This window comes from Prionailurus bengalensis, chromosome B1 (assembly GCF_016509475.1).
Source record: "Prionailurus bengalensis isolate Pbe53 chromosome B1, Fcat_Pben_1.1_paternal_pri, whole genome shotgun sequence".
NCBI classification, from domain to species: domain Eukaryota; kingdom Metazoa; phylum Chordata; class Mammalia; order Carnivora; family Felidae; genus Prionailurus; species Prionailurus bengalensis.
This window is the reverse complement of record NC_057344.1, coordinates 161875568-161890124: the sequence shown is the minus strand read 5'-3', so window position 1 is coordinate 161890124 and position 14557 is coordinate 161875568. Positions and strand designations below refer to the sequence as shown.

Genomic DNA, 14557 nt, shown 5'->3' with positions numbered 1-14557 from the left:
GGAACTGAGTTTCAACCTAGCCTGAAGGAAGAAGTTTAGGAGGTTGGGAGAGTTTTCCAAGTTGTTCCTTCTTTGCATACTGTACTCTCCTTTTCACTTGCGGTTAGTGGCTGCCCCCTACATCCATTATGCCTGTATTCTTTAGAATTCCCTGTTACCAGTTAATATATTTTTTTATATTAGCCCTATTCAAATTTCTGGTATGGCTTCTGACTTCTGACCAGATCTTGACTGATTATGAGTATACACTGGCATTAGAAGACCAGAGATCATATTGTGGCTCTACCATTTCCTAGAACAAGTTTCTTAATCTCTACCATTTAACAAATGAAAAAGTAGCCAGTTCTTAGAGTTACTCATATCAAATTCTGTCATCCCTACAATGTCCTCTTTGTACACACTTGAAGGTTATAAAAATCTAAACAGATAACTAACCATATTTTTACTATTTCCTTTTTCTCAAAAATTTTTTTAAATGTTTCTTTATTTTTGAGGCAGACACAGAGTGTGAGCAGGGGAGGGGCAGAGAGAGAGGGAAACACAGAATCTGAAAGCAGGCTCCAGGCTCCAAGCTGTCAGCACAGAGCCTGACACAGGGCTCAAACTCACAAACCACAAGATTATGACCTGAGCTGAAGTCGGACACTTAACCAACTGAGCCACCCAGGCGCCCCTCACATTTTCAACTGAAACTGTTCTCAGACAAGTACAAAATGTAGGCTTTTAAAGACTAAGCAATTATGAATGAATAAGTGCAGACATGAATGAAAACACAGTTATTCTACTTCCAGGAGTTTCAATCTTATTTCACTATGTTTTACTTGAGTCATAAGCAGCTTTTATTTACTACTGCTTGACATTTAGCCACACTTAGTGATTCATCACTTAAGTCTATACAGGCTCATTTAACTATTTCTATGAATATTTAGCACAGGATATAGTATACCAAAAAGAATTTCAATTTATTGGAAATGTGCCTTAATCTTAAAATAGCCTCCCATAGTGAACTGCATCTAAAAGTGAGAAATGCTCTCCCAAAAGCTTTTTTTATCTTCAAAAGTTTGTACTGATACTGAATACTACTTTTCAAAAAGTATACAACTCAGACTTCTAAAGTTGACAATAATCATATCTTACATTAGATTACACTAGGTATGAGAAAACATTACAAATTTGTACTTGAGCTCTGCCTCTTAAAAATATTATTCAAAATGTTGTATTTATGTCATACAAATATATTTTATCCTAACAAAAGTTATTTATACCTTTGAATAAACTTTACATTGACATTACTTAAAGGATTTCTATTAAATGCAAATAAGATATAAACAGAAGGCAGAATAACAGGAAAAAAAAATCTCAGAACTAAGAGGCAAAGTGGCTTTATCACTCAACAAAATAAGAGGTCTGGATAGTTATGAACATTTTTCATAACATAGCAGGTATTATTAAATTTCATGAAAATATCCCTTTAAAATGTTAAGAAATAGTCATCCAGTATCTTGAGATTAGTGAACTAATAATATTGAAAGTATGCCTAAATATTTACATAAAAAATCTGTTAACCTTCAGAATAAAAAGCATTGAGGACTCGATGATGAAAACTACTGTAACTACAGATAATATTTAAGCACCTTATATAATCATGTTACAGGAAGTCAAGGTTATGGTGTTTAGATAATTTACAACATTGTCAATATACTTGTACAGGTGTCATATAATGGCTAAAATTATATATAGTATAATTTAGATAAAAACCATGTAAGATAAAGGTATTTTTAGAAAAATGTTTTTTACCTACTCTTAACTATCATTATTTGAAATACTGTTAAGTCAAGGTATATTTAACACCAAACAAAACAGTTTGGATTATTTTTACCACTATCTAGTATTTTTAATGTGTTTGAAGCACTGAATGAATACAGAGTCATAAATTACAAGTTAGGAATTTCAATCAAAAGTAATTTAGTGTCAATTTTATAATACCTATTCTTTTGTCTCCTTGCTAATTTCTGTATGTAGGTTTCCTTCAGGACTGAGCTCAAGCAACAATTCTTCCAGAAAGTTTTCATTCACTTCCTCAGGCTGCATTAGGGGTCCATCTAATGTGCTCATATATCAGCCTATATACCTTGGGCACAGACTATACAATATTGCACTGTAGTTATCTATCATTCCTTCTAGATGTAATAAAATCTTACACTACATATATTAATATTGCGAGCACCTGCAATATCTCAAGAACTCAATAAATGCCCTGTGTATGAATGAATATATGAATAAAATTACTTAATTCTTCCACTATCCATAGGAAGAACAAAATGAACAGCTATATTTCATCTTTAATATCCTTCTATTTCTATCTGTAGTGTCTCTCAGTGGAGTATTATAGCATTAGGCAGGATAATTCTTTGTTGTACAAAACTGTCATGCATCTTTTTAAAATTTTTTTTTTAATGTTTATTTATTTTTGAGACAGAGAGAGACAGAGCATGAACGGGGAAGGGTCAGAGAGAGAGGGAGACACAGAATCCGAAACAGGCTCCAGGCTCTGAGCAGTCAGCACAGAGCCCGACACGGGGCCTGAACCCACAGACCGCGAGATCATGACCTGAGCTGAAGTCGGACGCTTAACCGACTTAGCCACCCAGGCGCCCCTGTCATGCATCTTTCAAGACAAATAGCATCCCTGGTCCTTGCCTATGAAGGGCCAGTGGTACCCAATAATCACTGACAATCAAAAATATCCCCCAGACATTATAAATGGCCACACATGAGATTCACTGCACTAAAAGTATGTATTTTTAAAAATCTCTATTACCTTAAAAACCATTTATCATTTTAAAATACTCAACTGTTTCAAACAAACAAACAAACAAACAAAAAATACCTGGGACATGCCTTGTGGAATTGGTAAATTTGCAGCTTGAGACATCACTGGTTGTGTTAATGACTGACCAACAGACTGGGAATTTATGGACTAGGAGCAAAATAAAAAATAATGAGTGACAATTATACCCATCCATAAGTAGTTTCACCAGAAATACCATTTCACCAGAAATGGTATCTTTATAAGAGAATTACACTTTGCCTCATGCATTTTTAGCTGAGTGCAGGCATGCATGTTTCCCCCTCTACACTGGACATGTCTATTCCTTATTTATCCTTGTATCTTGTAAGGCATCTGCCACATTACCTTGCATGGGCTCTCAGTAAAAGTTAAAAGACAGAACTAAAAGTGACTGGTATTAGAAATTAAATATAAAATGCCTCTAAATTATTAATTTTTCTTATTTTTTATTTAACTTTGGTGGGAAGAAGAAAGAGAGAGAGAATCCCAAGCAGGATCTGTGCTGACAGTGCAGAGGGGCTCGATCTCACCAACCGTGAAATCATGAGCTGAGCCAAAATCAAGAGTTGGACACTCAAATAACTGAACCACCCAGGTGCCCCAATTAACTTTTATTAATTAAAATAAATATCTAATGTTTTACCTGTAAAATCATCAAAAGCATATGTTTGAGAACTACTTCACAAAAAGGAAAGATCTCGAGTGTTATTTATCAACAGCTGTGTTGGTCTTTATAGAAAGGGATAACAAATTAATGAATTTTAAGGATTTGGATGATTTTTTTCCCTTTTAATAACTCTGTATTCAGAAGAATACTGAAGAGTTACCTGACTACTAAATGATGACCTCCTTGGTGCCATCTTTTCATGAGCTGGTAAATGCGGTCTGGGAGGAGTGCTAGTATCTGTTGGGATCTTTGTTGGTGTTGCTGATGTCAGTCAACAAAAACAAAACAGTGTTAGTACTTTATAAAATAAAATTTCCAAAGATTAATCTCAAAATGGATTTCAGTGAATAAAAATGATCTTTATGTTATTTTTCTAAATTATTTAATTAAAGTGAAGTCTATGACAAGAAGATGGCTCATTTGAATTACTTTTTTCTTAAGGACAAAATAAATATTTGAGACAGGAAAACTTTGAATTTAAAAATGGTTACTACTCCTATAACTCAATAGTAAAAAACCTAGTAACTCAATACAAAATGGCTTAAGGACTTGAATATAGACATTTCTCCAAGGAAGATCTACAAATGGCCAACCAGCATATGAAAAAATGGTCAACATCACTCGTCAGGAAAATGCAAATCAAAACCACAATGAGATACCACTTCATACCTGGTAAGATGGCTATTATCAAAAAAAGAAGAAAAAAGTGCTGCCCAGAATGTGGAGAAATTAGAACCCTTGTACACTTAAAATTGGTGGGGATGTGAAATGCTGCAGCCACTGTGGGAAACAGTAATGGAGGTTTCCCCAAAAATTAAAAATAGAACTACCAAATGTGATCCAGCAATTCCACCTCTGGGTATTTATCCAAAAGAATTGAAATCAGAATCTCAAAGAGGTATTTGCACTCCTATGCTCACTGCAGCACCATTCACAATAGCCAAGATGTGGAAACAATCTAAATGTCTGACAGGTGAATGGAAAAAACAGCATGTGGTAATATACATACAATGGAATACTATTCAACCTTAAAAAAGAATGGAAAATTTGAAGATATACAACATGGGTGAATCTTGAGGATGTTATGCTAAGTGAAATAAGCCAATGATGTAAAAACAGGTACTGCATGATTCCATCATATGAGGTATCTAAAATAGGCAAATTCATTGAATCAAAGACTAGAACGGTGCTTGCCAAGGGCTGGGGGCATTGAAGCAAATATGGAGTTACTAATCAATAACATCTCCATTTACTACAATGAATAAGCTCTAGAGGTCTGCACTACATTGTACTTATAGTCAACAATAGTGTATCGTATGGTTAAACATTTAAGAAGGTAGATCTCATTTTAAGTATTCTTACTGCAGGAAACTAAAGGTTTACTTTAGGTTGCAAGAAACTGTAGTTTTTGAGGTTTAGCAATGCATTCCTAATTTACATTCATCACTATGTTAATGAGTATGTACTGATTTACACTGATTTGCATTTTGTACCTCCCTCCATTAAAAGCATAACATAAAAGTATAATTTCTCTTTTATAAAATGAGAAAAACAGCTACAAAGGAGAAATTTTTTTTCCTAAGGTTTCAGAAATTCTGTTTAACCTCTTTAATGTTCTACCCATGGTGTTAAGTGGTTCCAACAACCTCCTTTTCCTTATAATATATAGTTTTAATACCCTGGGAAATGAAAGGGCTTAACTCTTTAAACAAAAAGAAAAAGGTTACTAATTCAATGATAACTATGCAAGTCTTCATTTAAAACAAGAACTAAAAAAAAACTCTCAAAAAGCAAACTTAAAGAACACTGACAGGTTCTACCAGTAAAAAAGGAATAAACAGTTTTGCTTTATTTTTTGAGGGATGATTAAAAGCAACATAACAATACCAACACTACTACCTAAATATTTTACAGGCTATTTTATAAATAATTCTTTGTTAAATGTGAGCAGTGTGCCTCTTGCTCACTGGAAAAGTTAACAGAGTTCAGAAATGTAAAACTAATCATTTTTAAGTAGCATTTTATCCATCTTCCTTCCTGCCTTCCCTCTGGAAACCAACCAGTCTGTTCTCTATATTTAAGAGTCTGGTTTTTTGTTTGCCTTTTTCTTTATTCATTTCTTTTGTTTCTTAAATTGGCAAAGGGGATTAAGAGTATACTTACTATGATGAGCACTAAATAATGTATAGAATTGTTAAAACATTATATTGAACACCTGAAGCTAATATAACATGTTAATTATACTTGAATTAAAAAAATAAACTTAAAAAGAGTGTTTCTAGCTTTTTAACAAACAATACTACAGTAAACTTTTTCAAGTAAAAATAATACTAAAGTAGCATTTGATGAAAAATGCTGACACCAATAACAATTTAGAAGCACTCTCTTGAAAGAAAGTCTTTCAAGCTAGCGTACTCACAGGAAGGGTCTGAGACTGCTGTGTGAGATGATTTTCTTGAACTCCGGGAGGAAGCAGAAGGAGTTGGGCTGTGATCAAACCTTTCCAAGGCTTCTTTGAGACTGACTGTGTTTATACGATTATCAGACCCAGAATCTTGGCTCTAAGGAGACAGTAAAATAAATGTTTTCTTGTAGTTCAGTTATCCAAAGTTAGCAATATAACTGGCTACTTTTCCTTCTCCAAATCAGTTTTCACCCACAACAAGGCAAAGGTACCTGTGTAATATTTACCTCTGCAATATTAGGTAAAGAAATAAAAATTGCTGTTCTACAGTCAGAAATTTTTTACTTCATTCTTTATTTATAGAAACAGATGCAACAGAATGATTAAACTCTTTGTTAATTTCTACCATATACAAAAATTAACTGTCATGGATCAAAGACCTAAACATAAGAGCTAAAACTATAAAACTTTTAGAAAAAAAGGAGAAAAGCCTTTATGACAGTGGACTGGGTAACGATTTCTTGGATGTGACACTAAAAGCACAAGCAACAAAAGTGCATCAAAGGACACTACAAACACAGTGGAAAGGCAGCCCATGGGAGGGGAGAAAACATTCACAAACCTGTATCTGATAAGGAATTAACACCCAGAAAATATAAAAGAATCCTACAATTGAATAGCAAACCTCCCCCCAAACAATCCAATTAAAAAACATAGGTCTTACATATATATTTCTCCAAAGAAGATATACAAATGGCCAGTGAACACATTGAAAAAATGCCCAGGGCACCTGATGGCTCAGTCGGCTAAGCATCTGACTCTTGATTTCAGCTCAGGTCACGATCTCAGTTCCTAAGATTGAGCCCCATGTCGGGCTCTGCCCAGCCTTCACTCTCCCTCTCTCTCTGTCCCTCCCCCACTTGTGCATGCACTCTCTCTCCCTCTTTCAAAATAAATTAATTAAAAAGAAAAGTTGCGGGGCGCCTGGGTGGCTCAGTCGGTTAAGCGTCCGACTTCGGCTCAGGTCATGATCTCGCGGTCCGTGGGTTCGAGCCCCGCGTCGGGCTCTGTGCTGACAGCTCAGAGCCTGGAGCCTGTTTCAGATTCTGTGTCTCCCTCTTTCTCTGACCCTCCCCTGTTCATGCTCTCTCTCTGTCTCAAAAATAAATAAATGTTAAAAAAAAAAATTTTTTTTAAATAAAAAGAAAAGTTGCTCAATGTCACTAACCATTAGGGAAATACAAATTAAAGCCATGAGATACCACTTCACACCCATGAGGACTATTATTTAAAACAAAAACAAAACAGAAAATCACCAGTGCTGACGAGGATAAATTGGAACCTTTGTACACTGCTGGTGAAAATTTAAAATAGTGAAGCTACTACAGGAAACAGTATGACGGTTCCTCAGAAAATTAAGTAATTACTACATGATCCAGTAGTTCCATTTCTAGGTATATACTCAAAAAAATTGAACAGAGTAACTCAAACAGGTATTTGTACACCCATGTTCATAGCAGCATGATTCACAATAGCCAAAAGATGGATGCAACCCAAGTGTCCATTGCTAGATGAATGGATAAACAAAATGTGTTGTATACATACAATGGAATATTACCCACCATTATCAAAATCTCCTGTATTCTCAACCTCATCGTTGAACATCCATTTGCTTGGCTTGCTCTAACTAAAAGCTAGCTGTCTACAGAAAACACCACTTCCTTGCAGGACTTTTAAGTGGTGGCTATTTTCTCTTTCACAACCTTCAGATCGCTGCTCTGGAGGGGTAGAGAAGTCCTCCTCCTCCTCTTTCCACAATGTTCCCCTTTCCTCCTTTTCCAAAACTCACAGCCAGAATCTCATATTATCATTATATGACTATCTCTCGTTGGTACAGTTATCTACTGACCCTTATGGTCACTCCTCACTAAGTACCTGTATTAAAATTTCTGCTCCTGGCTAAGTCTACCATCAACTTATTCTTAAATCCACGGTTATCAACATCAGTATCAATTCACATGTTCATCATCATGTTTTCGCTCTTCCTTGATGTCTTCTCCCACAAAGATCTTGATTTCCACCTGTCCTCAGTCACTCATTCTTACAGTCATATCTTAGACCTTATCATTACCAATAAGATTAACCTTATAGGGCTCCTGGGTGGCTCAGTTGGTTAAGCATCTGACTCTTGATTTCCACTCAGGTCACGATCTCACAGTTCATGGGATCAAGCCCCTGCGGGCTTGCAGTATGGAGCCTGCTTGGGATTCTCTCCCTCCCTCCTTCTCCCCCTCCCTCCCTCTCTCTCTCTCTATCCCTCTCCCCTCCCCCACCCCTTGCATGCATTATCTCTCAAAATAAATATTAAAAAAAATTTTTTTAATGTTTACTTATTCTTGAGAGAGAGAGAGAGAGAGAGAGAGAGAGAGAGAGAGAGAGAGATCGCGCGTGCGAATCCAAAGCAGGCCCCAGGCTCTGAGCTGTCAACACAGAGCCCAATGTGGGGCTTGAACTCACAAACCGTGAGATCATGACCTGAGCCGAAGTTGGATGCTTATCCGACTGAGCCACCCAGGCACCTCATAAATAGTTTTTTAAAAAAAATAAACTTTCCATAACCTCAATTTCAAAGATCCTCCTGTTAGACCACTATTCCTTATTCTCTTTAGTATGCCAGCTCCAATAATCCTTTAGCGGAACATAAAATACATTGATTCTACCACATTTTCACACTCTCTCATTTTGTATCTTCTCTCCCCTCTTTACCAAGTTTATGAATTCATGGTTAATCATCATAACCACACCCTTACAGGTTATCATCAACTCTCTTGCTCCTATCTCCCTCCACCACACTCCCCTGGAAAAATACCAATGCTGTTTAAATCTAATTTTTAATCTATTCCACATCTGTTCACTCTCCTACTCTCCTAGAAAACAATTAAATTTTTTTTTTTAATGTTTATTTATTTTTGAGAGGGTGAGAAAGACAGCACGCACAAGTAGAGGAGGAATAGATAGAGAGAGGGAGACAGAATCCAAAGCAGGCTCCAGGCTCTGTGCTGTTAGCACATAGCCTGATGTGGGGCTCGAACTCATGAACCTTGAGATCATGAAGCCAAAGTTGGATGTTTAACCGGCTGAGCCACCCAGGCGCCCCTCCTAGAAAGCAACTTAACACTTGCTCAGCTCTTTTCAAACTTCAAACAACTCTTCTCCTAACCTCACTCTTAGCTGGTTATTCTGCTTCCTGTTTCACTGTTGGACATTGCTATAAGCTCCTATTATCATATCAACCTAACTAACAGCATCTGTCCTCATATACTCTGCCTTTCTTTATGTCACTACAGATTAGGGGTCAGCAAATGTTCTCTGTGAGGGCCAGAGAGTCAATATTATAGGCTTTGGGGGCCACGTAGTTTCTGCTGCAACTACTCAACTTGCTGTTGCAGCACAAAAGCAACCATAGGCAGGGGCTCCTGGGTGGCTCAGTCGGTTAAGCGTCCGACTTCAGCTCAGGTCATGATGTCATGGTTGCGGAGTTCAAGCCCCGTGTTGGGCTCTGTAATGACAGTGTAGAGCCCGGAGCCTGCTTCAGATTCTGTATCTCCCTCTCTCTCTGCCCCTCCCCCCTCATGCTTGCTCGCGCACTCTCTCTCTCAAAAATAAACTAACATTAAAAAAAAATTAGGGGCGCCTGGGTGACTCAGTCGGTTAAGCATCTGACTTCGGCTCAAGTTATGATCTCATGGTTTGGGCCCTGTGTCGGCTCTGCGCTGACAGCTGGGAACCTGAAGCCTGCTTCGCATCCTGTATCTCCCTCTCTCTCTGCCTCTCCCCCACTCACACTCTCTCTCAAAAATAAATAAACATTAAAAAATTTTAATAAAAAAAAAGCAAACATAGGCAATATATACACAATTGAGTGTAGCTGTGGAATTTGATGATATAATTTTCATGTGTCACAAACACCATTCTTCTTTTGATTTTTTTTTTAATCACTGAGAAACATGTGGAAACCATATTTTTAGCTTGTGAGTGTTATCAAACCAGGCAGAGAATGAGATTTGACCTAAAGATCACAGTCTACTAAACCTCTCTATCATTAAATGATCTTTCCACTAAGCCCAATCTGTCTACTTATGGCCTGGATCCCATCTTCTCTCCCCTGCTCGAGAACTTTGCTCTAGCATTTTTTTCTCTATCTCTAGCAGTAATTCTCTCTCCATCAGACCATTCTTATCAGTATACGAACATGCTATTATTTCTCCCACCTTAAACATCAAAAACTTCTTTTAAGCCTATTTCTTCCTAATACTCTTCCACTCCTCTCCTTTTTGTAGGAAAACCTTCCCTACTCACTGTCTCTAATTACCCTGTCCCAGGAATTTCTCTTTTAAGCCCACTCTAATCAGGCTTTCACTCATATTGCTATTCCACCCAATCTTTTCTTATTGATCAATGAATACTTGTTAAACTCAGTGCACACTTCTCAGTACTCACCTAATTTAACCTATTTAAGGTGAATCTGACAAAGCTGACTGTTCACTCCTCATGGGCACACTTTTTCTTGGCTTCTATGAAAACTCAGTTTCTCAGTTTTATTCATACCTGACTGGATATTTCCCTTCAGTCTCCTCTGTGACTGATTCTTCCTTGTTTCTTTCATATCTTAATGATGGAATGCCCCAGTGCTTAGCCCTTGGGTGGGTGGGTAGGGGTGTGTGTGTGTGTGTGTGTGTGTGTGTGTGTGTGTGTCGCCATTCATTCACCTGGTGATATTTGGATTCATGACCTTAAAACCTATCTACACATTAAAGTTTCTCAAAAATCTATGTCAAGTGGACCTCTTCCCTAACTCCAGGAGCACTGTGGTGGTTAAGAGTAAATACAGTAGGAAAGTACACATATGTGAAGTATACTTGGAAGTAGGGCTAGTTGAATTTACTAGGATTGGACACTGGCATGAGAGAAAAAGAAGCAAGGAGGAACAATCTCTGTATTACTTTTAGTTTCTATAAATTCAAGGTACCCTAGATTTAAGCACTTTTCTCAGAAAATGTGTTTTATAAAATATACTGGATCTTTTTCTTCTAAGCATACAAAGCCTCTTTGAAAAAACTCCTTCACATGGGATCCATGATTGCAGAAAACTTGTCCGGGTCATTCACTGCTGTAATATGAGCATCTAGACCCCTATCTAGTACTTTCTGGCACATGGAAAGTACTTAATAAGGTTTGTTGAAAACTGAATAATACTCCCCATATCAACCCTGGCATGCTGCTTATTTAACTCACTTTTTATTCTTGATTCTTTTCATTCCACTATTTTCTACAGGTCAAAAACAACTGTTGTAGGGAACTTCTGACATAGCTCACATTGATTCCTGTCTCCTGGTATTCACCACCTTGTATAATCCCTTCCCTTTAGTACAGGCTGAACCTAGTGATTTACTTCTAATTAATAGAATAGACAAAAATGATGGGATATTACTTCTGTGATTAGGTTACAGAAGACTCTCATCTTGCTGTCGTTCCCTCTCCCTGGATCTCTTACATGCTTCCTTGATAAAATGGCTACCTAGAAACGAACTAAAGGTGGTCTCAGGCCATTAGCCAGCAAACCAAGGCACTCAGTCCAACCGCCCATGAGGAACCGCATCCTTCCAACAACCACTGAGTGAGCCTGAAAACAGATTCTGCCCCAGCTGAACCTTGAGATATCTGTGGCCCCAACTGACAGGTTGATTATAGCGTTGTGAGAAAACCCTGGGCTGACACCTTGATTGCAGCCAAATGACCAATTATAAGCAGAGGGCCCATCTAAACCGTGCCTAGATCTCTGACCCACAGAAACTATGAGATAATAAATGTGTATTATTTTACATCATTAACTTTTATTACATAGCAGTAGGTAACTAGTATACTATACTTATATCTGACATAAAGAAAAGAAAAACCAGAATTCAAATTCTGACTATAACTTCCAGTCATATGTTTTTAGGGGAGGCTTCCCCTAAAACCCCCTAAAACCTCAAGTTTCAACATTTTCAAGAAGGGAATATCACCTAAGAGATAAGGATGTCTGAAGAATAAGTGACACTTGGAAATTCATATAAAGAACCTGGCCAGAGCCTTGCACATTGCAGGCAATTAGTAAATGGTAATTTAAATGTGAAATCATACATGTCTCTCACTAAATAGGAGGCCCTTCAAATGTTTTTTAGAAGTATATAAGGTTTTAAAATGTTAAAATTAAAATAAAAAGTAAAATATAAGTGTAATTCTGTCACAAGTGAGGAAATGAAATATTTGAAAAATAATTTTCCTATAAATTATTGAGTCTTGCCTTTCATTAGGAAGAAATAATTTTTTTTAAACTGTAAGATACCTACTTTGTCAGCAGCTGTCTCAGGAAGAGACTCTTCAATGCCAAGTTCTCGTCGTCTTTCAGCCCTAACTTCTGCATAACTACAAATGGAAAAAAATATAATTTTAGTTCTTAATCACTCATTTACAATACTGCAGAAGTGCACTGACTGTTACGGGTCTTACTTGTTCACCACGGATTCCAGCCTATTTGCTATGCACTACACAATCCTAGAACACATCTATAGTTTTCTATCTTAATCTAGTTATCTCAGAAGTTTTATATGCTACTGTAAATGATCTCTAACTACACAGTACTTGAGAAGAATTAAAAAAAGGAAAAATATGCTGATCTACTCAGGTGTTCCTTTTACATGATTGACTTTGGTATAAAAAAGAAAGTTAAAATTTCTGCTTTAAATTGTAACACTTAGGTTAAGAATTACATATGCATATATACCTGTATTCTATTTCTACATAATGCCAGTAAGTAAATTTAATAAAATTAATGCTTGTAAGTAAATTTAATAAAATTTTAATGAAAAGACATTATCAAAAATTAGGAAAAAGATCACTGTAGCTCTTAACAAGTCATGCCTGAAAGTTTCATTGCCAACATCACTATCAGTGTTTCTATAATTCATAAGTTCTATAAAAGAATTATTACCTTACTACGGTGTGAGTACAAACAATAAATTCTGGCCTAGAATTCCACTGATGGTAAGTGATATAATAATGAGTCTGAAGCCAAATCCACTGTTGTCCCTTGGTGAGGAATCTATAATAACATGATTTGCCTTTCCCGTACTGCATTACTAAGAAGAAAAGAAAAATATATTTATTGACTCATTATCATTAGTTATGAACCTGGTTTTTAGCCAAACCTAGCATTTACATTTAAATCTACATTCACAATTCAATGGCTTTTCAGTAACATAAATATCAGTTGTAAGAAAATGTTATTCTACAGGGATAGCTTAATGTCCCAAGCAATTAACATATCTTCCACAGTGCCCCACTTAGAGTCAGTTACTACTGATCTCAGATACTTTTCACACACAGTAAATTTCCAAATATTTAAAAATAAAGTGTTCACATATTGACTTCCTCCCACCAACAGAGACTGAAGAGCAATAAGTGATCACATCTGAGTTTTTTTCGCACAGGTACAGGTACCCTGGCAGGTACAGCATCTTTGAAGCACTTAATTCAAAACTTTAACCAAAATCAGAATAACTTAATTGTTTCAAGTAACTGACAACAGTATTTCCCAAAACACTCTTTGTAGGTTGTAAGTTCTGAAGCTTTTTAACAGATATTAAGCAAAAAAAGAATTTTGTGGTTAATTTGGGGAATGTTGTTAAATAGTTTTATTTAGTCTTTCTTTTCAAAACTTCTAGTATGCTAATTTATGTCATGATTCTGGGGGTGGGGAGGTAGTAGGGATTGATTATGAAGTGCTTCCCAGTCTTCCTTGACCATAAAATCTATTTTTAAGGGATCAGCATTCAGTGAAACAAACTTCAGGAAATGCCAATCAGGAATCAATCTCTCTTTCTCTCTCCATGAGGAAACTGAGGTCTACAAATTAAAAAAAAATTTTTTTTTTAGATTTACTTATTTTTGACAGAGAGTGACAGAGCACAAGCAGGGGAGGGTCAGAGAGAGAGGGAGACACAGAGTCTGAAGCAGGCTCCAGGCTCCAAGCTGTCAGCACAGAGCCCGACGCGGGGTTCAAACCCACAAACCGCGAGATCATGACCTGAGCCGAAGTCGGACACTTGACTGACTGAGCCACCCAGACGCCCCTGAGGTCTACAAATTTTAAATTGTTTGTCCAAAATTACCCAGCTAGTCAGTAGAAGTGTCAGATCTTTTCAATACATCATAGAGCCTAATGCCCCTATCACTTGGAGTGCATAATGGGTTTTTTGTGCTGAAATTACTTTATTCTGAAATCTCCCATTTAGTTGATTTTGTTATGTAACATGCCTTATTTTCATATAGAGGCCTACTAGACCAGCCTAAGACATCATGAAAGAATTTTGAATATCTAATTAAGCTATAGAGGACACTCCAAGAGGTAGGATTTGAGGAGGAGAATCAGAGAAGCAAATAAAACTTACCATTAAAACAAACTTCTGAAACAAAGAATAGCATGTGGTAAAGAGGTAGTAGGTCTAGACTCTAAACCTTTCTCTGCCACCAGTGAATTGTGGGATTGTAAATTATTTAGCCTTCCTGTGTCTCAATTTACTCATGGAGACAA

The 14557-nt window shown here is 36.7% G+C and overlaps 1 protein-coding gene across 4 annotated transcripts in view; it reads right to left on the bottom strand.

The window, feature by feature from the left end:
- CLOCK (clock circadian regulator) overlaps positions 1-14557 on the bottom strand; it is a 132429-nt gene that overhangs the window by 24835 nt on the left and 93037 nt on the right. For all 4 annotated transcript variants that reach the window (XM_043572608.1, XM_043572611.1, XM_043572610.1 and 1 more), the window contains exons 14-18: positions 12956-13103; positions 12315-12390; positions 5938-6079; positions 3679-3779; positions 2891-2980 (exon numbers count right to left, since the gene is read on the bottom strand). In XM_043572608.1, coding sequence (XP_043428543.1) covers positions 2891-2980; positions 3679-3779; positions 5938-6079; positions 12315-12390; positions 12956-13103 — 557 coding nt within the window. The remainder of the gene's footprint in view (positions 1-2890; positions 2981-3678; positions 3780-5937; positions 6080-12314; positions 12391-12955; positions 13104-14557) is intronic.